Consider the following 25,268-nt stretch of genomic DNA (forward strand, 5'->3'; position numbering starts at 1 on the left):
ACCAATTAGCATTTCCAGTCTTTCCAAATGATGTGGTGATTGATGGTGTCAAAAGCAGCACTAAGGTCTAGGAGCAGAAGGACAGATGCAGAGCCTTGGTCTGATGCCATTAAAAGGTCATTTACCACCTTCACAAGTGCAGTCTGGGGTCTAAAACAAGACTGAAGAGTTTCATATACATTATTTGTCTTCTGGAAGGCAGTGAGTTACTGCGCAACAGCTTTTTCAAAGACATTTGAGAGGAATGGGAAATTCGATATACGCTGATTTTATTTTTTAAAACATTTTCTGGGTCAAGGTTTGACTTTTTCAAGAGAGACTTTATTACTGCTACTTTTAGTGAGTTTGGTACACATCTGGTGGATAGAGAGCCGTTTATTATGTTCAACATCGGAGGGCCAAGCACAGGAAGCAGCTCTTTCAGTAGTTTAGTTGGAATAGGGTCCAGTATGCAGCTTGAAGGTTTAGAGGCCATGATTATTTTCATGAATGTGTCAAGAGATATAGGATTAAAAACTTGTCTCCCTTGATCCTAGGTCCATGACAGGGACCTGCACAGGGTTTTGGAGAAATATGCAGATTCAAAGAGGAGTCCATCATATTCTTTCTAATGATCTTTTCGTGGAAGAAGTTCATGAATTCATCACTGCTGAAGTGAAAGCCATTCTTTCTTGGGGAATGCTGCTTTTTAGTTAGCTTTGCGACAGTATCAAAAATAAATGATGGATTGTTCTTATTCTCCTCAATTAGGTTGGAAAATAGGATCGAGCAGCAGTGAGGGCTTCTTCGATACTGTACGGTACTGTCTTTCCAAGCTAGTCGGAAGACTTCCAGTTTGGTGTGGCGCCATTTCCATTCCAATTTTCTGGAAGCTTGCTTCAGAACTCGGGTATTTTCTGTGTACCAGGGAGCTAGTTTCTTATGAGAAATGTTTTTAGTTTTTAGGGGTGTGACTGCATCTACAGTATTACGCAAGGTACATATTTGTTCCTCAGTTAGTTGGTTAACACATTTTTGTACTCTGTAGGTAGGTTGGGAGTCTGGAAGGTCATCTAGGAATCGTTGGGTTGTCTGAGAATTTATAGCACAGCTTTTGATGATCCTTGGTTGGGGTCTGAGCAGATTATTTGTTGCGATTGCAAAAATAATATGGTGGTCCGATAGCCCAGGATTATGAGGAAAAACATTAAGATCCACAATATTTATTAAATGGGACAAAACTAGGTCCAGAGTATGACTGTGACAGTGAGTAGGTCCAGAGACATGTTGGACAAAACCCACTGAGTCGATGATGACTCAGAACGCCTTCTGGAGTGGGTCTGTGGACTTTTCCATGTGAATATTAACGTCACCAAAAATTAGAATATTATCTGCTATGACTACAAGGTCCGATAGGAACTCAGTGAGGAACAATATATACGACCCAGGAGGCCTGTAAACAGTAGCTATAAAAAGTGATTGAGTAGGCTGTATAGATTTCATGACGAGAAGCTCAAAAGACGAAAATGCATCAATTTTAAAAAATATATTTATTGAAATTTGCTCTTGTCAATGTTAGCAAAACTGCGCTGGGATATGGTCACTAGTGTAACCAGAAGGAGAGCCCTCATTTAACACAACAAATTCATCAGGTTTAAGCCATGTTTCAGTCAGGCCAATCACATCAAGATTATGATCAGTGATTAGTTCATTGACTATAACTACCTTGGAAGTGAGGGATCTAACATTAAGTAGCCCTATTTTGAGATGTGAGGTATCACAATCTCTTTCAATAATGACAGAAATGGAGGAGGTCTTTATCCTAGTGAGATTGCTATGACGAACACCGCCATGTTTCGTTTTGCCCAACATAGATCGAGGCACAGACACAGTCTCAATGGGGATAGCTGAGCTGACTACACTGACTGTGCTAGTGGCAGACTCCACTAAGCTGGCAGGCTGGCTAACAGCCTGCTGCCTGGCCTGCACCCTATTTCATTGTAGAGTTAGAGCCCTGGTCTTTGTTCATAGATAAAAATGAGAACACCCCTCCAGCTAGGATGGCGTCCGTCACTCCTCAGCAGGTCAGGCTTGGTCCTGTTTATGGATGAGACCCAGAAAGAATGCCAATTATCTACAAATTATATATTTTGGGATGGTCAGAAAACAGTTTTCTACCAGCGATTGAGTTATAAGCCTCTGTTCAACTCCCGCTAACTGGGAGGGGGCCAGAGACAATTACTCGATGCCGATATCTTTCAAGCTAGTTTACACGCTATGTTGTGCTTGGTGACCTCTGACTGTTTCATCCTGACATCGTTGGTGCCTACATAGATAACAATATCCCTATACTCTCTACACTCGCCAGTTTTAACCATAGCCAGCACCATCTTCAGAAGAGCCTTTACGTCGGTAGCCCTGCTCCCTCGCTGTATGATTCGTTTTAAGTCTAATACTGTGGGTAATGGAGTCGCCAATGATTAGGGTTTTCATTTTGTCAGAGCTAATGGTGGGAGGCTTCGGTGGCTCAGACCCCGTAACAGGTGGAGCAGAGACCAGAGAAGGCTCGGCCTCTGACTCCGACTCGCTTAATGGGTAGAACCGGTTGAAAGTTCCTGTTGGCTGAATGAGCAACACCGTTTGAGCAGCATTTCCCTCCAGAAGCCACGAGAAAGTTGTCTGGCTGCGGGGACCGTGCGAGGGGATTTATACTACTATCTGTACTTACTGGTGGCACAGATGCTGTTTCATCCTTTCCTACACTTAAATTACCTTTCCTTAACAATTGCATCTGAAGCTGGGCTTGTAGCACGGCTATCCTCACCGTAAGGCGATCGTTCTCCTGTATATTAGGAGTACAGCGACTGCAATTAGAAGGCATAATGTTACTACTTATCTTTGGCTGGTGGAGGTCCTGTAGAACCATGTCCAGATAAAGCGTCCAGAGTGAAAAATATGAATGAAAAAAGTTGAGCGAGGAAAAAACTAAGACTTTGGTAAATGGTAAAAAAAAATCAGATTTTTATTATGGTTTTTACTTTTTATAACAATTTAAAGCCTTTCATTTTTTCACTTGGGGCAATTATATAGGCATGAATGCACATGCGTAAAAAACAACACAAGAACATATAGAGGTTTCATGCCTCCAAAAATTCACGAGCTGGTACGAGTTTGTTTACACTTTCCTAGCGTATTTTAATAACAAGGTCTATTCACTTTCAATTTGGAATTTCTTTCATTTCTTGAATGAATGGGCTCATTCCCAGTCAAAATGCTAGCTGTGTGCATTCATCTGCCCTTCCCCCCCTCCCTGTTTGGGAATTCCTCTCCAGAGTGGTGACGTTGTGACATTCCCAAACGTTATTCTAATCCCTGGGTAGGATTCCACCCTTATTTTCCTGGATTGTTCACATTCTTTCTCTCTCTCACACACACACACACACAGACACACACACAGACACAGTGACATTTTTCCTGTGTCACTGTGTGTGTCATTAAGCCCTGGCGATTTTCTAACAGTTCCCCACATGCCTCTCTCCCGCTGTCATTTTGGTGATGTCATCTATAATGAACAAAAATATAAACACAACATGTAAAGTGCTGGTCCCATGTTTCATGAGTTTAAATAAAAGATCCCAGAAATGTTCCATACGCACAAAAAGCTTATTTCTATCTGTAATAAAGCCTGATTTGCTGGACCTGGCTCCCCAGTGAGTTTCAAAGTGCCTCTGGAAGCAACGTCAGCAGAAGAACTGCTCGTCGGGAGCTTCATGAAATGGGTTTCCATGCCCGAACAGCCGCACACAAGCCTGAGATCACCATGCACAATGCCAAGCGTTGGCTGGAGTGGTCTAAATCCTTGCCGCCATTGGACTCTGGAGCAGTAGAAACGCCTCCTCTGATGAATCGTACTTCAACAGTCCGACGGACTAATCTGGGTTTGGCGGATGCCAGGAGAACGCTACCTGCCCGAATGCATAGTGCCAACTGTAAAGTTTGGTGGAGAAGGAAAAATGGTCTGGGGCAGTTTTTCATGGTTCGGGCCCCTTAGTTCCAGTGAAGGGAAATCTTAACGCTACAGCATACAGTACAATGACATTCTAGATGATTCTGTGCTTCCAGCTTTGTGGCAACAGTTTGGGGAAGGCCCTTTCCAGTTTCAGCATGACAATGCCCCCATGTACAAAGCGAGGTCCATACAGAAATTGTTTGTCGAGATCGGTGTGGAAGAACTTGACTGGCCTGCACAGAGCCCTGACCTCAACCCCATTGAACACCTTTGGGATGATTTGGAACGCCAACTGAGAGCCAGGCCTAATCACCCAACATCAGTGCCCGACCTCACTAATGCTCTTGTGGCTGAATGGAAGCAAGTCCCCACAGCAATGTTTCAACATCTAGTAGAAAACCTTCCCAGACGAGTGGAGGCAGTTATAGCAGCAAAAGGGGGACAAACTCCATAGTAATCACCATGTTTTTGGAATGAGATGTTCGATGAGCAGGTGTCAACATAGTGTACCTCCCAATCTCTCTCATTCATTCTAATGAACTAAAAAATGGCACTCCACTTCCTACTGTGGCTATCTTTAGCCTAATTGTGTGTGTCTCCGTGTTGCTGGGTTTTGTGTCTTCCATGTTCATGTTGTGTGAGAGTGCCCACGCTCATACACACCAGCCCTCTCAGGAAAACCTGGAAAGAGCCCAAAAAGAAAGAGGCCATGAGAAGTGGTACCAGTTGTCATGGCAATGATGTTTCTTTCTCTGTTCATATCAATAGGAGGGCTACTCCCTCCTGGGCTACTCCCTCAAGCTTATGCTCTAGCCCGGCACTAACAGACCAGAATCAGTTGATGGTCCAGATTGAAGACCAGGATGTGTTGATTATTTATTTAAATAAAGTTTGTAATAAATGCCTCTATTTGAATGTTTTTGTCTTCTTTAAAATTGCTCATGAAAGAGGAGTGTGCAAGGATCTCATATATTCAGTAAGTTTCATATGCCAAAAAATAAATAAATGGGGAATGTCATCTACAAAGCCGATTTGTGATCGCCTGCCTTGCCTTGCCCAGCAGGCTCCCCTTTGGTGGTCTGAATCCGCCGGCATGTGGTTGGAGATCGTTTGATTATGCCTGTGGGAAGCCATTTTGTTTGTGTTTCTCTCACTCAACTTCCGCTCTCCCACTTTCTCCCTCCCACCAAGCCAGGTAGGTCAGGGAGGGAAGGAGGATGATATGGAGAAAGAAACTGTGTTAGTTAATAGGGTGAACGGGAGGGACGGAAAGATATGCCCTCAGTGAATTTCAAATTGCGATGCCAATAAAGCATATTGAGTTAAAATATGACAGGTGTTCGGGAAAAGTGAGAGACGAGGTGGGCAATGTTCCCTCAAATGTTTTTGCCGCTGAGCAAAGTTTAGGTCTTGTGAGCGGAAACTTGAATGTTGTGAGAATGTTGTGCAACTTCCGGTGCTCGTTTACAGTGACCACTGAGGCTGTACCCTTACAGTATAAGACAGTAGCCAATAGGCTATTTTGGCAATTTGAGCATAATGTAGGCCTACCAACAAAACCAATGGAACAAATTCCGTAACATTTTCACATGGAAATAGCATTTAGATTTATGCAATATAGCCTACAGTAGCCTATATGTGGGGGTCAATGCAGCCTTACGTTGCATGACACTTAAAAAAATGCTTTTTACATTATGAAGACTTGACATTTTAATATGTAATTTTCTGCTTGGTTTGTAACGCCATGGGCCAAATAGGTGTCTTTAAACTGCCTTTTACTGTGTTTACTTTACAAAATATAATGAATTATTACCATACAGAGATTTAGACAATGTAAGCTACCCCTCTGCCTATTGGCTTATTTGCATATTTGACCTGACAGATTGAAATGTAGGCTAACACGGAACCCAAACCGGCTACACGCGTGCTCCATCGTAAAATAATAAAAATACTAATAATAAATCACAGTAGTTGTGATTAGTGTGCAACAAGTCAGCACCTCAGGAGTAAATGTCAGTTGGCTTTTCATAGCCGATCATTGAGAGTATCTCTACTAGAGGTTGACCGATTTATGATTTTTCAACGCCGATACCCATACCGATTATTGGAGGACCAAAAAAAGCCGATACCGATTAATCAGACAATTTTTGTATTTATTTATTTGTAATAATGACAATTACAACAATACTGAATTAACACTTATTTTAACTGAATATAATACATCAATAAAATCAATTTAGCCTCAAGTAAATAATGAAACATGTTGAATTTGGTTTAAATAATGCAAAAACAAAGTGTTGGAGAAGAAAGTAAAAGTGCATTATGTGCTATGTAAGAAAGCTAATGTTTCAGTTCCTTGCTCAGAACATGAAAACTTTTGAAAGCTGGTGGTTCCTTTTAACATGAGTCTTCAATATTCCCAAGGTAAGAAGTTTTAGGTTGTAGTTATTATTGGAATTATAGGACTATTTCCCTCGATACCATTTGTATTTCATTAACCTTTGACTATTGGATGTTCTTATAGGCACTTTAGTTTTGCCAGTGTAACAGTATTGCTTCCGACCCTCTCCTCGCTCCTCTCTGGGCTCGAACCAGGAACACAACAACGACAACAGCCACCATCGGAGCAGCGTTACCCATGCAGAGCAAGGGGAACAACAACTAGAAGGCTCAGAGCGAGTGACGTTTGAAATGCTATTAGCGCGCGCTAACTAGCTAGCCATTTCACTTCGGTTACACCAGCCTAAACTGGGGAATTGATAGGCTTGAAGTCATAAACAGCGCAATGCTTGACGCACAACGAAGAGCTGCTGGCAAAACGCACAAAAGTGCTGTTTAAATGAATGTTTACGCGCCTGCTTCTGCCTATCACCGCTCAAGATACTTAGATACTTGTATGCTCAGTTGGATTATATACAACGCATGGCACTCTAGATAATATCTAGTAATATCATAAACCATGTGTAGTTAACTAGTGATTATGATTGATTGTTTTTTATAAGATAAGTTTAATGCTAGCTAGCAACTTACCTTGGCTTACTGCATTCGCGTAACAGGCAGTCTCCTTGTGGAGTGCAACGAGAGAGAGACAGGTCGTTATTGCGTTGGACTAGTTAACTGTAAGGTTGCACGATTGGATCCCCCGAGCTCACAAGGTGAACATCTCTCGTTCTGTCCCTGAACAAGGCAGTTAACGAACCGTTCCTAGGCCGTCATTGAAAATAAGAATGTGTTCTTAACTGACTTGCCTAGTTTAAATAAAGGTATATAAAAATAAAAAATAAAAAATTGCCAAATCGGCGCCCAAAAATAACGATTTCCGATTGTTATGAAAACTTGAAATCGGCCCTAATTAATCGGCCATTACGATTAATCGGTCGACCTCTAACCTCTACCGCTCCTGCTGTCTCTAGAGAGTTGAAAACAGCAGATCTGGGACAGGTAGCACGTCCGGTGAATAGGTCAGGGTTCCATAGCCGCAGGCAGAACAGTTGAGACTGGAGCAGGAGTTTAACTAGCTATTTAACTAGCTTACTGTTGCTAGCTAATTTGTCCTGGGATATAAACATTGAGTCATTTTACCTGAAATGCACAAGGTCCTCTACTCCGACAATTAATCTACACGTAAAACAGTCAACCAAATCGTTTCTAGTCATCTCTCCTCCTTCCAGGATTTTTCTTTTCTGGACTTTACATTGTGATTGGCAACTTTCAGACATTAGGTGCATTACCGCCACCGACCTTGTTTGTCTTTGTCACCCATGTGTGTATAACCAATGAGGAGATGGCACGTGGGTACCTGCTTCTAGAAAACAACGAGGAGATGGGAGAGGCAGGACTGGAAGAGGCAGTGCAATCAGAAATTGAACTGACTTCTATTTTAGCCCTTGGCGACGCTCGTTGGCGCGTGCGAGAGGTGTGGGTGCAATAATTGAATAATATAGATTTCTACATTTATTTTGTAACACACACGACGCGAGCGGTGTAGTCAGGGTATAAGCCTACACGTTTTGTACTCTTGTTGGAAGCAGTAACTCCTATAAGCCTACACGTTTTGTACTCTTGTAGGAAGCAGTAACTCCCCATTGCTGACCTATACTTATCTATAACTGGGCTAATAACTTGCTAATTAGAAAAGAACATCAACAAATGTGGAAATGTGGCTCTCAACTGATCTGGTTTGTTTTTGGTTTGTTGCATTGAAAAGGGGCGGACATAATCTTGATTCGATCGCAGAAAAAAACATTGGTCTATATAATGCAAACTAATTGTGCTAAGTAATATAAATAGAGGGAGAGAGACTGAGGGATACAGACAGTGAAGAGAGGGAGAGAGACTGAGGGAAGCAGACAGTGAAGAGGTAATATAAATAGAGGGAGAGAGACTGAGGGATACAGACAGTGAAGAGGTAATATAAAATAGAGGGAGAGAGACTGAGGGAAGCAGACAGTGAAGAGGTAATATAAATAGAGGGAGAGAGACTGAGGGATGCAGACAGTGAAGATGTAATATAAATAGAGGGAGAGAGATTGAAGGACGCAGACAGTGAAGAGGTAATATAAATAGAGGGAGAGAGACTGAGGGATACAGAGAGGGAGAGAGACAGGGATACAGACAGTGAAGAGAGGGAGAGAGACTGAGGGATACAGACAGTGAAGAGGTAATATAAATAGAGGGAGAGAGACTGAGGGATACAGACAGTGAAGAGAGGGAGAGAGACTGAGGGATACAGACAGTGAATAGGAAATATAAATAGAGGGAGAGAGACTGAGGGATACAGACAGTGAGGTGGTAATATAGAGGGAGAGAGACTGAGGGATACAGACAGTGAAGAGGTATTATAAATAGAGGGAGAGAGACTGAGGGATACAGACTGTGAAGAGGTATTATAAATAGAGGGAGCGAGACTGAAGGAAATTACAAGACAGAGGGAGAGATGCGAGACTAATTGATACAGACTGTGAAGAGGTAATATAAATAGAGGGAGAGAGACTGAGGGATACATTTTTTAATAAGCAGCCAGATACATAAATGTTCAGATTATGCCAAATGTTGCTAAGAGTAACAATGTGACTTCTGGGCCATATGTTCAGTTATCTTCCTTTCATAGCAGGGTTTCCTTGGTGGGGACACCCAGGGAGTGCACAGTTTTGTTCTCTCTCATCTCTAACACTGGCATATATGTAGCCTAGTGGTTAGAGCGTTGGGCTAGTAACCGAAAGGTTGCTCGATCGATTCCCCGAGCTGACAAGGTACAAATCTGTCGTTCTGCCCATGAACAAGGCAGTTAAACCACTGTTCTTAGGCCGTCATAAATAAGAATTTGTTCTAAACTGACTTGCCTGGTTAAATTAAATGTAAAAAACACTCCTGATTTGCCCGATCAAGGACTTGGTGATCAGTTGAGGTCTGAATGACAGACAGACAGTAGGGCTGCACGATATGGGCAAAAAATGTAATCTTTTTTTTTTTTTTTTACCAAATATTGCAATTTGACTTGATATAAATCAAACCACTTGGGTGAACTGTTGGAATCATAGTAATAGAATGATTTATATTAAGAAGCAAAGTGGAACGCAGCATCGTTGGGGCAGCAGGTAGCCTCGTGGTTTGGCCAGTTACCAAAAAGTTGCTGGATCGAATCCCCGAGCTGACAAGGTAAAAATCTCTTGTTCTGCCCCTGAACAAGGCAGTTAACCCGTTGTTAATAAGAATTTGTTCTTAACTGACATTCCTAGTTAAATAAAATAAAAATTGTTCTTCAACATATTGCATGCGATATGGATATTGCACGTCGATATTAGGATGTGAATTTGATTTAATTGTGCAGCCCTAACCGACAGACAAGCAGGGTGCATTCTGTGCAATTCAACATCCACATAAGTTTTTAATGTACCAGACATCAATATGATTAAATATTGTCCTAGTTCTGCAGAATGTGTGTCTTCTGGAGGGCACCCACAGACAAAGTGAACCAGATAGTGATTTAGAAAGAGAGTCGTGCTCATCTCTGCTCCAATTCAGTTAGATAGGGAGGGATTTAGCCTGATGGCTGGTGATTTTTCCATCTAACTGTAGGCTTTGATTTCACATTCCCTCAGCCTAGCGCTTCGTGTCCAGTCATGGCACATCACTGAAGCAATTGGCATAATGCATTCAAGGCCTATGAGAAATGGCTATGAGAGTGTTTGGAGGCACACCCATGTGTGTTGTGTGTTTCTCTCCTGTCCCCTGGAACACACACACACACACACACATCACTCATATGTGTTTCTCACCCTTTCCAGACTCTGTATCCCGTACCCTACACACTCCTGTCCCCCTGGAACACACACACACACACACACACACACACACCACCCATGTGTGTTTCTCACCCTTTCCATGCTCTGTATCCCGTACCCTACACACTCCTGTCCCCCTGGAACACACACACACACACACATCACCCATGTGTGTTGTTTGTTTCTCACCCTTTCCATGCTCTGTATCCCGTACCCCACACACTCCTGTCCCCTGGAACACACACGTCACCCATGTGTGTTTCTCACCCTCTGCATGCTCTGTATCCCGTACCCTACACACTCCAGGCCCCCTGGAACACACACACACACACATGTCACCCATGTGTGTTTCTCACCCTTTCCATGCTCTGTATCCCATACCCCACACACTCCTGTCCCCTGGAACACACACACACATCACCCATGTGTGTTGTGTGTTTCTCACCCTTTCCATGCTCTGTATCCCGTACCCTACACACTCCTGTCCCCCTGGAACACACACATCACCCATGTGTGTTGTGTGTTTCTCACCCTTTCCATGCTCTGTATCCCGTACCCCACACACTCCTGTCCCCCTGGAACACACACACACGTCACCCATGTGTGTTTCTCACCCTTTCCGTGCTCTGTATCCCGTACCCTACACACTCCTGTCCCCCTGGAACACACACACACACACACGTCACCCATGTGTGTTTCTCACCCTTTCCATGCTCTGTATCCCGTACCCCACACACTCCTGTCCCCTGGAACACACACACACACACACATCACCCATGTGTGTTTCTCACCCGTTCCATGCTCTGTAACCCGTACCCTACACACTCCTGTCCCCTGGAACACACACACACATCACCCATGTGTGTTTCTCACCCTTTCCATGCTCTGTATCCCGTACCCTACACACTCCTGTCCCCCTGGAACACACACACACACACACACACACACATATATCACCCATGTGTGTTTCTCACCCTTTCCATGCTCTGTATCCCGTACCCTACACACTCTACACACTGTCACAGGAGTCACACACACACATATGTTATCTGCTCCGGTGGTGGTGGGCTGGAGGCTGCAGCAGAGTTGCTGTGAGCTGCTATTGTGGAGTCTGTCTACTCATCGGTCTTTTCTTGTGTCTGCCTGCCTGCCTGCCTGCCTGTCTACCTATGGCCTGTCTACCTGCCTACTTATGGCCTGCCTACCTGTCTACCTATGGCCTGTCTGTTTCATGTTTTTTTAAATTTTTTTATTTCACCTTTCTTTAACCAGGTAGGCCAGTTGAGAACAAGTTCTCATTTACAACTGCGACCTGGCCAAGATAAAGCAAAGCAGTTCGACACATACAAAAACACAGAGTTACACATGGAATAAACAAACACACAGTCAATAATACAATATAGAAAGTCTATATACAGTGTGTGCAAATGAGGTAGGATAAGGGAGGTAAAGGCAATAAATAGGCCTTAGTGGTGAAATAATTACAGTATGGCAAATTAAACCCTGGGGTGATGGATGTGCAGAAGATGAGTGTGCAAGTAGAGGTACTGGGGTGCAGAGGAGCAAAATAAATAACAATACGGTGACGAGGTAGTTGGATGGGCTATTTACAGATGGGCTATGTACAGGTGCAGTGATCTGTGAGCTGCTCTGACAGCTGGTTCTTAAAGCTAGTGAGGGAGATGGGAATCTCCATTTTCAGTGATTTTTGCAGTTCGTTCCAGTCATTGGCAGCAGAGAAATGGAAGGAAAGACGACCAAAGGAGGAATTGGCTTTGGGGGTGACCAGTGAGATATACCTGCTGGAGCGCGTGCTACGGGTGAGTGTTGTTATGGTGACCAGTGAGCTGAGATAAGGCAGGGCTTTACCTAGCAGAGACTTGTAGATGACCTGGAGCCAGTGGGTTTGGCAACAGATATGAAAGCAGGGGCCAGCCAACCAGAGCGTACAGGTCGCAGTTGTGGGTGGTAAATGGGGCTTTGGTGACAAAACGGATGGCACTGTGATAGGCTGATTCCAGTTTGCTGAGTAGAGTGTTGTTGGCTATTTAGTAAATGACACCGCCGAAGTCAAGGATCGGTAGGATAGTCCGTTTTACAAGGGTATGTTTGGCAGCATGACTGAATGATGCTCTGTTGCGAAATAGGAAGCCGATTCTAGATTTAATTTTGGATTGGAGATGCTTAATGTGAGTCTGTTAGGAGAGTTTACAGTCTAACCAGACACCTAGGTATTTGTAGAGTGATTTGTAGTAGTGATGCTGGACGGGTGGGCAGGTGCCGGCAGCGATCGGTTGAAGAGCATGCGTTTAGATTTGCTTGCATTTAAGAGCAGTTGGAGGCCACGGAAGGAGTGTTGTATGGCATTGACACTCGTCTTGATGGTTGTTAACAGTGTCCAAAGAAGGGCCAGAGGTATACAGAATGGTGTCGTCTGCGTAGAGGTAGATCAGAGAATCACCAGCAGCAAGAACAATGTCATTGATGTATACAGAGAAGAGAGTCGGCCCGAGGATTGAACTCTGTGGCACCCCCATAGAGACTGTCAGAGGTCCGGACAACAGGCCCTCCGATTTGACACACTGAACTCTGTCTGAGAAGTAGTTGGTGAACCAGGCGAGGCAGTCATTTGAGAAACCAAGGCTGTCGAGTCTGCCAATGAGGATGTGGTGATTGACAGAGTCGAAAGCCTTGGCCAGGTCGATGAATTACAGCTGCACAGTATTGTCTCTTATCGATGGCGGTTATGATATCATTTAGGACCATGACCAGCTCTGAAACCAGATTGCATAGCAGAGAAGGTACTGTGGGATTCGAAATGGTCGGTGATCTGCTTTCGAAGACCTTAGAAAGGCAGGGTAGCATAGATACAGGTCTGTAACACTTTGGGTCTAGACTGTCTCCCCCTTTGAAAACTCTTTGGGGGTCTCAGACAATATGAAAGAGAGGTTGAACAAGCTAATAATAGGGGTTGCAACAATGTTGGTGTTCCCAGGCTGTTCCGAGGCCGTGACAGCAGCCTGGGAACAAACAGCCAGCGCTACTGCACCGATTCTTTCCTGAGGCAACCTGGCTAATCTCGTTATATCACTTGCGCTCACCCTCTACCGCTCTCTCTCCCTCCCTCCACAGTGAAACTGTTTGAGGTAATAGAGACTGAGAAAACGCTCTACCTGGTGATGGAATATGCCAGTGGAGGTAAGTTGCTTAGTAATATGTCATTCAGTACAACATCATATTTAGAATGTGCTTTGAGCATAATCCATGAAAAGCTCATTTATTTATCTAAAATACAAGTATTATGATTATTATAGTATAACACCCTTCTGTTGGATAGCTACCGGCTGTGCAGGCTTTTGCCCAAGCCCTGTGCTAACTCACCTGCTTCAGGCAATCAAGGTCCTGATGAGTTGTCTATTAGTGGAATTAGCTGTGTTTGAGGGCAGGGCTGGAGCAAGATCCTGCACAACCAGTAGCTCTCCAGGAGGAGGGTTGGTCTGTCTCCTGATATCCATAGTACTTAATTATAACACATAGTATTGCCTTAATCTAGGACAAATGAGGCTGCCGAACTAGCAATTGATGCTTTGTTGATGGGTTCCAGACATTAGAAATAAGTTGGGAGTCTGAAACGAAATTTTAGAATGTCTCCATTCAGTCAAAGTTGAACTCAAACCTCTCTCGGACTCTCTCTCTCTGTCTTGCTCTCCCTTCCTTCTAGGGGAGGTCTTTGACTACCTCGTAGCTCACGGGAGGATGAAGGAGAAGGAAGCCAGGGCAAAATTTAGACAGGTACTGCAGCAGACTGGATTCAGCCCTACACGCACGCACATACACTAACATACACACCCCATGTTCAAAGTCACCCTTGCTGGGTGACAGACTTTCAAGCCACACACACACAGACGTTAGCCCCCCCTCACACACAAACATGCTAACACACACACACATATCATCATATTTCGTTGGGAACTGGGAAGATCCTTGGCCATTCCTGTCATTTTCAGCCAATCAGTGAAAGGGGGTCTCCCGTAAGTCCAGACAGGGGCTCCCCTGACCCCACCCCTTCTCCTCATTGGTTCAGGCCACTGTCGCTGTGGAGATGGGGATATCTGGGTCACTTGATGTAAGAGCTGGGACAGGGAGCTAGGAGAAGGGGGGTGAAAGGAAGATGGGAGAAAATATGGATGGATAAAAGAGGAGTAAAGGAGAGGGGAGGGGAGAAAATATGGATGGATAAAAGAAGGGAGGGGGAGAAAAGAGGGATGGGTAAAAGAGGAGTAAGGAGAGGGGAGGGGGAGAAAAGAGGGATGGGTAAAAGAGGAGTAAAGGAGAGGGGAGGGGGAGAAAAGAGGGATGATTAAAGGGGAGGGGAGGGGGAGAAAAGAGGGATGGTAAAAGAGGAGTAAAGGAGAGAGGGAGAAAAGAGGGATGGGTAAAAGAGGAGTAAAGGAGAGGGGAGGTGGGGGGGGAGAAAAGAGGGATGAGATAAAGAGGAGTAGAGGGGAGGTAGAGAAAAGAGGGATGGGTAAAAGAGGAGTAAAGGAGAGGGGAGGGGAGGGGATGGGGAGAAAATATTGATGGGATAAAGAGGAGTAAAGGAGAGGGGAGGGGGAGAAAAGAGGGATGGGTAAAAGAGGAGTAAAGGAGAGGGGAGGTGGAGGGGGAGAAAGAGGGATGAGATAAAGAGGAGTAAAGGAGAGGTGAGGGGGAGAAAAGAGGGATGGGTAAAAGAGGAGTAAAGGAGAGGGGAGGTGGGGGGGAGAAAAGAGGGATGAGATAAAGAGGAGAAGAGGGGAGGTAGAGAAAAGAGGGATGGGTAAAAGAGGAGTAAAGGAGAGGGGAGGTGGGGGGGAGAAAAGAGGGATGAGATAAAGAGGAGTAAAGGAGAGGGGAGGGGGAGAAAAGAGGGATGGGTAAAAGAGGAGTAAAGGAGAGGGGAGGTAGAGTGTGAGAAAAGAGGGATGGGTAAAAGAGGAGTAAAGGAGAGGGGAGGGGTAGGGGGAGAAAAGAGGGATGGGTAAAAGAGGAGTAAAGGAGAGGGGAGGTAGAGTGTGAGAAAAGAGGGATGGGTAAAAGAGGAGTAAAGGAGAGGGGAGGGGTAGGGGGAGAAAAGAGGGATGAGATAAAGAGGAGTAAAGGAGAAGGGAGGTGGGGGGGAGAAAAGAGGGATGGGTAAAAGAGGAGTAAAGGAGAGGGGGAGAAAAGAGGGATGGGTAAAAGAGGAGTAAATGAGAGGGGAGGTGGAGGGGGAGAAAAGAGGGATGAGATAAAGAGGAGTAAAGGAGAGGGGAGGGGGAGAAAAGAGGGATGAGATAAAGAGGAGTAGAGGGGAGGTAGAGAAAAGAGGGATGGGTAAAAGAGGAGTAAAGGAGAGGGGAGGTGGGGGGGAGAAAAGAGGGATGAGCTAAAGAGGAGTAAAGGAGAGGGGAGGGGGAGAAAAGAGGGATGGGTAAAAGAGGAGTAAAGGAGAGGGGGAGAAAAGAGGGATGGGTAAAAGAGGAGTAAAGGAGAGGGGAGGTGGGGGGGAGAAAAGAGGGATGGGATAAAAGAGGAGTAAAGGAGAGTGGAGGTGGGGGGGAGAGGGATGGGTAAAAGAGGAGTAAAGGAGAGGGGAGGTGGGGTGGGGGGGAGAAAAGAGGGATGGGATAAAAGAGGAGGATAGAAGGGGAGAGGAGAGCAACCAGAACACGTCAGCATTAATACAATGAAAATGTATTATCCCAATGGATAGGTACATTGATATGTATTACCCTAATGGATAGGTACATTGATATGTATTACCCTAATGGATAGGTGCATTGAAATGTATTACCCCAATGGTTCGGTACATTAATATGTATTACCCTAATGGATAGGTACATTGATATGTATTACCCTAATGGATAGGTGCATTGATAGATATTGTTGTAGTTATATAGTATGTTGTTGACAGTAATCAGTCACTAGCTAGTTCTGTTCAGCCCCTGCTTACCTGGATGGGGAAACCCCCCAGATCTAACATACACACACCGTGCGTGACTCAGTACTGGCCACAGTTACTTCCCTGTTGTCCAATCAATGAAGTTCTGAGAAGTGGGTGCGGGTTCTCACGCACGCACACACAAACACACCAGACAGTGTTGACCAGTCCCAAATGAACCCCAAGCTCCTCTGTCACGTGTCAAACTCCAAATCTAAAGGGCTGTAGTTAGAATAACTTTTATAACAACTTGTAAACGCCATAATATCTTCTAACTTTAATTCTATGGTCTTGGTCCTTTCCAGATTGTGTCAGCTGTGCAGTACTGCCATCAGAAAAAGATTGTACACAGAGACCTGAAGGTAATAAACACTTTATGTACACACACACATGCATACACACATGTACCCTGGTATACATACAGTGGGGGCAAAAAAGTATTTAGTCAGCCACCAATTGTGCAATTCTCCCAATTGTGAAAGTTCTACCTATGATGTAACTTTCATCATAGGTACACTTCAACTATGACTGACAAAATGAGATTTCTTTTATGAATTTATTTGCAAATTATGCTGGAAAATAGGTATTTGGTCACCTACAAACAAGCAAGATTTCTGGCTCCAACAGACCTGTAACTTCTTCTTTAAGAGGCTCCTCTGTCCTCCACTCGTTACCTGTATTAATGGCACCTGTTTGAACTTGTTATCAGTATAAAAGACACCTGTCCACAACCTCAAACAGTCACACTCCAAACTCCACTATGGCCAAGACCAAAGAGCTGTCAAAGGACACCAGAAACAAAATTGTAGACCTGCACCAGGCTGGGAAGACTGAATCTGCAATAGGTAAGCAGCTTGGTTTGAAGAAATCAACTGTGGGAGCAATTATTAGAAAATGGAAGACATACAAGACCACTGATAATCTTCCTCGATCTGGGGCTCCACGCAAGATCTCACCCCATGGGGTCAAAATGATCACAAGAACGGTGAGCAAAAATCCCAGAACCACACGGGGGGACCTAGTGAATGACCTGCAGAGAGCTGGGACCAAAGTAACAAAGCCTACCATCAGTAACAAGCTATGCCGCCAGGGATTCAAATCCTGCAGTGCCAGACGTGTCCCCCTGCTTAAGCCAGTACATGTCCAGGCCCGTCTGAAGTTTGCTAGAGAGCATTTGGATGATCCAGAATAAGATTGGGAGAATGTCATATTTTGGTTTCATCTGACCATATAACTTTTTGGTCAAAACTCAACTCGTCGTGTTTGGAGGACAAAGAATGCTGAGTTGCATCCAAAGACCACCATGCCTACTATGAAGCATAGGGGTGGAAACATCATGATTTGGGGCTGTTGTTCTGCAAAGGGACCAGGACGACTGATCCGTGTAAAGGAAAGAATGAATGGGGCCATCTATCGTGAGATTGAGTGAAAACCTCCTTCCATCAGCAAGGGCATTGAAGATAAAACGTGGCTGGGTCTTTCAGCATGACAATGATCCCAAACACACCGCCCGGGCAACAAAGGAGTGGCTTCGTAAGAAACATTTCAAGGTCCTGGAGTGGCCTAGCCAGTCTCCAGATCTCAACCCTATAGAAAATCTTTGGAGGGAGTTGAAAGTCCGTGCTGCCCAGCAACAGCCCCAAAACATCACTGCTCTAGAGGAGATCTGCATGGCGGAATGGGCCAAAATACCAGCATCAGTGTGTGAAAACCTTGTGAAGACTTACAGAAAACGTTTGACCTCTGTCATTGCCAACAAAGGGTATATAACAAAGTATTGAGATAAACTTTTGTTATTGACCAAATACTTATTTTCCACCATAATTTGCAAATACATTCATTAAAAATCCTACAATGTGGTCTTCTGGAGTTTTTTTTTCTCATTTTGTCTGTCATAGTTGAAGTGTACCTATGATGAAAATTACAGGCCTCTCTCATCTTTTTAAGTGGGAGAACTTGCACAATTGGTGGCTGACTAAATACTTTTTTGCCCCACTGTACATACACACACACACTCACTCCTTCACTGCCCTGGGAGAAACACTGTTCATTATCACCTCCCACCTCCCATCTACATCTTCTCACCTGCTACAACACGGGATGTGGTGTTACCATCCTCAGAGGTGTGTGTGACATACTGTAGTAGTCTCCACAGGGCATTACACGCTCTGTTTCCGCACTCTTTTTCCACAACGACATTTCCTAAATTATGCAGTTGCACAAGATAGAGGGAGAAAGTGGGAGGAAGGAACAGAAAGAGTTGGGTAGACAAACATTAGAGGGAGAGTAAAGTGGTAGAAAGAACTGTGCCTACTTATTGTACTGTGAATGCACTTATTTGTTACTGCATTAGAAGTGCCTGTTATTGTCTGCATTATTAGCTGATATAACTTGTAATCATTGAGGAGATCCACAGGCACGTCACGAGACCTGTGTCCTGTTCAGGAGTATGTAATGTTAGGGATATAAATGTTTAGTGTACAACATATATTATTATTGTCTGCATTATTAGCTGATATAAATGTTTAGTGTACAACATATATTATTATTGTCTGCATTATTAGCTGATATAAATGTTTAGTGTACAACATATATTATTATTGTCTGCATTATTAGGTGATATAAATGTTTAGTGTACAACATATATTATTATTGTCTGCATTATTAGCTGATATAAATGTTTAGTGTACAACATATATTATTATTGTCTGCATTATTAGCTGATATAAATGTTTAGTGTACAACATATATTATTATTGTCTGCATTATTAGCTGATATAAATGTTTAGTGTACAACATATATTATTATTGTCAGAACAACTGGGAATCGTGTCAGTTCAGTCTTTCTCCCTGCAACATTCAAGACCACAAAGTGTGGGCGACTGACAGTCTGACAACGTTACTGTCGGTGTAAATGTCCAATGTTTACTTCGCTATTAGCATCTCATATATTGTAGATGTGAGTCATTTAGCAGACGCTCTTATCCAGAACGACTGACAGTAGTGAGTGGATACATTTTTTGTACTTGTCCCCCGTTGGAATGAAACCCACAACTGTGGCATTGAAAGCTCGACCAACTAAGCCACATGGGATCGACATCTTGTGTCACACTGAATGATGTCCCCACACACCCCACCTATAGTTCACTAGTTCCGGTGTAAAACCTACCCATCTACCTCCCCCTTTTAATTGTAAACAACAACAATGTTCAGTGTTTCACATCACTGAATAAATACCACAGACAAACACACCCACTTCACCTTCTCTCCCGCCCGCACCAGGCTGAGAACTTACTCCTAGACGCTGACATGAACATCAAGATTGCCGACTTTGGCTTCAGTAACGAGTTCACAATGGGCAGTAAGCTGGACACGTTCTGCGGCTCCCCACCCTACGCCGCCCCAGAGCTGTTCCAGGGGAAGAAGTACGACGGGCCTGAGGTGGACGTCTGGAGCCTGGGAGTCATACTGTACACGCTCGTGTCAGGGTCGCTGCCCTTCGACGGTCAGAATCTGAAGGTGTGTGCAAATATGTGTATGTGTGTTAACCTTTAACTCTGGCCTTCACTCTTATGTCCCAATTCTCTACCCATCTGTCCTAAATGTGCACTTGCTTTGAAAGGAAAGGACTAGTGTAAGAATGGTAAAAACTCCACCTCGTCCTTGCTTACACTTGCATACCATGCTAACTGCGTGGGGAAGAGTACCAGATTGCACACTTTGGGAGACAGGTTGAGACACAGGGTCTATATATCCTCTGTAAGAGCTGAAAGTGTTGTCTACAGGGTAAATACCGTATCCCTTTCTACATGTCCACCGACTGACCCCTGACCTTTAAACCTCCGACCCTGCCTTTAACCTCTCCTCTCTATCTCCCCCTATAGGAGCTGAGAGAGCGTGTTGTAAGGGGTAAATACCGTATCCCTTTCTACATGTCCACCGACTGCGAAAACCTCCTCAAGCGCTTCTTGGTGCTCAACCCATCCAAGCGTGGTACACTTGAGGTGAGGGAGGATGTCCGAAATGTAAATATGTCTTACGCTTACTACTTATGTTACTTCGCCGTCCACGGACTCCTTCCTTCTTCACGTCACTCCTGCCTGGTTTCTGTCTGTGTGGAGATGTTTGGGATGCAAGGTTTGAACACAGCATCTTCATGCCCACACGCTGGTACGTGCACACGCTGGTACGTGCACACGCTGGTACGTGCACACGCTGGTACGTGCACACGCTGGTACGTGCACACGCTGGTACGTGCACACGCTGGTACGTCTATACACACACACGTCTTCCATCCGATAGAGTAGATTTCCCACTGCTACACACACACCTATCCCTCCCCCATCTACACCATAGGCCTGTCTGTACACTCACTCATCTCCCTGTGCTGAGGAAACAGACATAATTAATTAAACAGCTAAAGGCAGTCCTACCACTCATCACGTGTCCCTGTGTATTTATCTAAAACTGACCTTAGATCAGTGTCTAGGGGCAAAAACATGTTTTTGCTTTGTCAATATGGGGCATTGTGTGCAGATTGATTCGAAAATTATTCAATCAATTTTAGAATGAGGCTGTAACGTAACAAAAGTCAAGGGTCTGAATATTTTTCGAATGTAGTGTACGTTGTAAAATGTCATTCATAGGCTAGGTTGTAGCAACCTCATGATGGGTATATGGAAAGTTTAAGTATCATGTAGTAGCCTCAGCCTTTCAATTATGTTTTGAGCTGGGTGAATGGAAAATGGATGACAGTCATCCAATATGCTGTAATAGAAATAAGGTCAAGCGCATAAAACAAATGTATTGTCCTCCCTCATCTGAAACGGAACCGACCGCCACTGTTGTTAATGTAGCAAGGTTGAATCCAAACTGTCCACTAAAATCCTAATTAATTTTGCTTCAATTTATTTAAGTGATCACTGTGCTGTTGCCTATGTGAGGGATTTAAAAATTCCTAAACTTCCTTCACGTATTATCATGAAAAGGAATTGGAAGCAGTTTGATACTCAGGGTTTTGTACATGATGTTTTTAACTTTGCCTGGAATAAAGTTGAATTCATCCCTGATGTTGAATTTGCTTTTTTTTTAAAACTTTTTTTTACCATAAAGCATTCCAGGAATCATGCAACAAGCATGCCCCTTTCAAACAAAACATTCTTATTGGCAGACTCAAAAGCCTTGGTTTCTCAAATGACTGCCGCGTCTGGTTCACCAACTACTTCGCAGATAGAGTTCAGTGTGTCAAATCGGAGGTCCTGTTGTCCGGACCTCTGGCAGTCTATGGTGGTGCCACAGAGTTCAATTCTCGGGCCAATTCTTTTTTCGGTATACATCAATGATGTCTCTCTTTCTGCTGGTGATTCTCTGATCCACCTCTACGCAGACGACACCATTCTGTATACTTCTGGCCCATCTTTGGACACTGTGTTATTAACAAACCTCCAGACGAGCTTCAATGCCATACAGTACTCCTTCCGTGGCCTCCAACTGCTCTTAAATGCAAGCAAAACTAAATGCATGCTCTTCAACCGATCGCTGCCCGCGCATCTAGCATCACTACTCTGGACGGTTCTGACCTAGAATATGTGGACAACTACAAATACCTAGGTGTCTGGCTAGACTGTAAACTCTCCTTCCAGACTCACATTAAGCATCTCCAATCCAAAATTACATCTAAAATTGGCTTCCTATTTCGCAACAGAGCATCCTTCACTCATGCTGCCAAACATACCCTTGTAAAACTGACTATCCTACCGATCCTTGACTTCGGCGATGTTATTTACAAAATAGCCTCCAACCCTCTACTCAGCAAATTGGATGTAGTCTATCACAGTGCCATCCATTTTGTCACCAAAGCCCCATATACGACCCACAACTGCGACCTGCACACTCTCGTTGGCTGGCCCTTGCTTCATATTTGTCGCCAAACCCACTGGCTCCAGGTCATCTATACGTTTTTGCTAGGTAAATCCCCGCCTTATCTCAGCTCACTGGTCACCATAGCAGCACCCACCTGTAGCACGCGCTCCAGTAGGTATATTTCACTGGTCAACCCCAAAGTCAACCCCTTTGGCCGCCTTTCCTTCCAGTTCTCTGCTGCCAATGACTGGAACGAACTGCAAAAATCACTGAAGCTGGAGACTTATTTTTCCCTCACTAACTTTAAGCATCAGCTGTCAGAGCAGTTTACCGATCATTGCACCTGTACATAGCCCATCTGTAAATAGCCCACCCAACTACCTCATCCCCATGTTGTTATTTATTTTCTTTCTCCTTTGCACCCCACTATCTCTACTTGCACATTAATCTCCTGGACATCTATCAATCCAGTGTTTATTTTCAAAATGTAATTATTTCGCCACTATGGCCTATTTATTGCCTTACCTCCCTAATCTTTCTAAATTTGCACACACTGTATATAGATTTTTCTATTGTCTTATTGATTGTTTGTTTGTTTATCCCATGTGTAACTCTGTGTTGTTGGCGTCGCACTGCTTTGCTTTATCTTGGCCAGGTGGCTGTTGTAAATGAGAACCTGTTCTCAGCTGGTCTACCTTAGGTGAAATTAAGTAAAAAGCAAGCCTTCTCCAGGTTCTCTGTCTCGGAGCTGCAGACGTCATTGCTCCTCCTTTGGATTCATATCAACTTTATTATCCCACCAGGGGGAAATTAATTTGGTCATATGCTTAAAAATACATACAACCCAAACTACACAATAATTCATTCAAAGTGCTATAGCTACAAATTTAAAGTGAAAGTGCAATATGGTGTATACTGGAGGGACCATCAGACTATCTATTATACAGCCTAATGCCTGTTGGAATAAAATAGTCCCCATATCTATCTGTTTCCATTTTCTTTAGAATAAGTTTATTTCCCCTTGTCTGGCTTGAAGAAGTTTATTTCCCCTTGTCTGGCTGGAAGAAGTTTCTTTCCCCTTGTCTGGCTGGAAGAAGTTTATTTCCCCTTGTCTGGCTGGAAGAAGTTTCTTTCCCCTTGTCTGGCTTGAAGAAGTTTATTTCCCCTTGTCTGGCTGGAAGAAGTTTCTTTCCCCTTGTCTGGCTGGAAGAAGTTTCTTTCCCCTTGTCTGGCTGGAAGAAGTTTCTTTCCCCTTGTCTGACTGGAAGAAGTTTCTTTCCCTTGTCTGGCTGGAAGAAGTTTCTTTCCCCTTGTCTTACTGGAATAAGTTTCTTTCCCCTTGTCTGGCTGGAAGAAGTTTCTTTTGAAGTTTCTTTCCCCTTGTCTGGCTGGAATAAGTTTATTTCCCCTTGTCTGGCTGGAAGAAGTTTATTTCCCCTTGTCTGGCTGGAAGAAGTTTCTTTCCCCTTGTCTGACTGGAAGAAGTTTCTTTCCCCTTGTCTGACTGGAAGAAGTTTATTTCCCTTGTCTGACTGGAATAAGTTTCTTTCCCCTTGTCTGGCTTGAAGACGTTTCTTTCCCCTTGTCTGGCTTGAAAAAGTTTATTTCCCCTTGTCTGGCTGGAAGAAGTTTATTTTGAAGTTTCTTTCCCTTTGTCTGGCTGGAAGAAGTTTCTTTCCCCTTGTCTGGCTGGAATAAGTTTATTTTGAAGTTTATTTCCCCTTGTCTGGCTGGAAGAAGTTTATTTCCCCTTGTCTGGCTGGAAGAAGTTTCTTTTGAAGTTTCTTTCCCCTTGTCTGGCTGGAAGAAGTTTATTTCCCCTTGTCTGGCTGGAAGAAGTTTCTTTCCCCTTGTCTGGCTGGAATAAGTTTCTTTTGAAGTTTCTTTCCCCTTGTCTGGCTGGAAGAAGTTTATTTCCCCTTGTCTGGCTGGAAGAAGTGTCTTTCCCCTTGTCTGGCTGGAAGACGTTTCTTTCCCCTTGTCTGGCTGGAAGACGTTTCTTTCCCCTTGTCTGGCTGGAAGAAGTTTCTTTCCCCTTGTCTGACTGGAATAAGTTTCTTTCCCCTTGTCTGGCTGGAAGAAGTTTCTTTTGAAGTTTCTTTCCCCTTGTCTGGCTGGAAGAAGTTTCTTTCCCCTTGTCTGGCGGGAAGAAGTTTCTTTCCCATTGTCTGGCTGGAAGAAGTTTCTTTCCCCTTGTCTGGCTGGAAGAAGTTTCTTTCCCCTTGTCTGACTGGAAGACATTTCTTTCCCTTGTCTGGCTGGAAGAAGTTTCTTTCCCCTTGTCTGGCTGGAAGACGTTTCTTTCCCCTTGTCTGGCTGGAAGACGTTTATTTCCCCTTGTCTGGCTGGAAGACGTTTCTTTCCCCTTGTCTGGCTGGAAGACGTTTATTTCCCCTTGTCTGGCTGGAAGACGTTTATTTCCCCTTGTCTGGCTGGAAGACGTTTCTTTCCCCTTGTCTGGCTGGAAGACGTTTCTTTCCCCTTGTCTGGCTGGAAGACGTTTCTTTCCCCTTGTCTGGCTTGAAGAAGTTTCTTTCCCCTTGTCTGGCTGGAAGAAGTTTCTTTCCCCTTGTCTGGCTGGAAGAAGTTTCTTTCCCTTGTCTGGCTGGAAGAAGTGTCTTTCCCCTTGTCTGGCTGGAAGAAGTTTCCTTCCCCTTGTCTGGCTGGAAGAAGTTTCCTTCCCCTTGTCTGGCTGGAAGAAGTTTCCTTCCCCTTGTCTGGCTGGAAGAAGTTTCCTTCCCCTTATCTGGCTGGAAGAAGTTTCCTTCCCCTTGTCTGGCTGGAAGAAGTTTCCTTCCCCTTGTCTGGCTGGAAGAAGTTTCTTTCTCCTTGTCTGACTGGAAGAAGTTTCTTTCCCCTTGTCTGGCTGGAAGAAGTTTCTTTCCCCTTGTCTGGCTGGAAGAAGTTTCTTTCCCTTGTCTGGCTGGAAGAAGTTTCTTTCCCCTTGTCTGGCTGGAAGAAGTGTCTTTCCCGTTGTCTGGCTGGAAGAAGTGTCTTTCCCCTTGTCTGGCTGGAAGAAGTTTCTTTTGAAGTTTCTTTCCCCTTGTCTGGCTGGAAGACATTTCTTTCCCTTGTCTGGCTGGAAGAAGTTTCTTTTGAAGTTTCTTTCCCCTTGTCTGGCTGGAAGACGTTTCTTTCCCATTGTCTGGCTGGAAGACGTTTATTTCCCCTT

General features: G+C 44.2%; 1 protein-coding gene across 3 annotated transcripts in view; it reads left to right on the forward strand.

Moving 5' to 3' along the window:
- Nucleotides 1-25,268, forward strand: part of LOC110521032 (MAP/microtubule affinity-regulating kinase 3) — a 135,472-nt gene that overhangs the window by 66,017 nt on the left and 44,187 nt on the right. For all 3 annotated transcript variants that reach the window (XM_036975518.1, XM_036975517.1, XM_036975519.1), the window contains exons 5-9: nucleotides 13,405-13,470; nucleotides 13,994-14,064; nucleotides 16,540-16,596; nucleotides 19,517-19,753; nucleotides 20,119-20,238. In XM_036975518.1, coding sequence (XP_036831413.1) covers nucleotides 13,405-13,470; nucleotides 13,994-14,064; nucleotides 16,540-16,596; nucleotides 19,517-19,753; nucleotides 20,119-20,238 — 551 coding nt within the window. The remainder of the gene's footprint in view (nucleotides 1-13,404; nucleotides 13,471-13,993; nucleotides 14,065-16,539; nucleotides 16,597-19,516; nucleotides 19,754-20,118; nucleotides 20,239-25,268) is intronic.

The sequence above is a fragment of the Oncorhynchus mykiss genome, chromosome 4, assembly GCF_013265735.2.
Source record: "Oncorhynchus mykiss isolate Arlee chromosome 4, USDA_OmykA_1.1, whole genome shotgun sequence".
Taxonomy (NCBI): domain Eukaryota; kingdom Metazoa; phylum Chordata; class Actinopteri; order Salmoniformes; family Salmonidae; genus Oncorhynchus; species Oncorhynchus mykiss.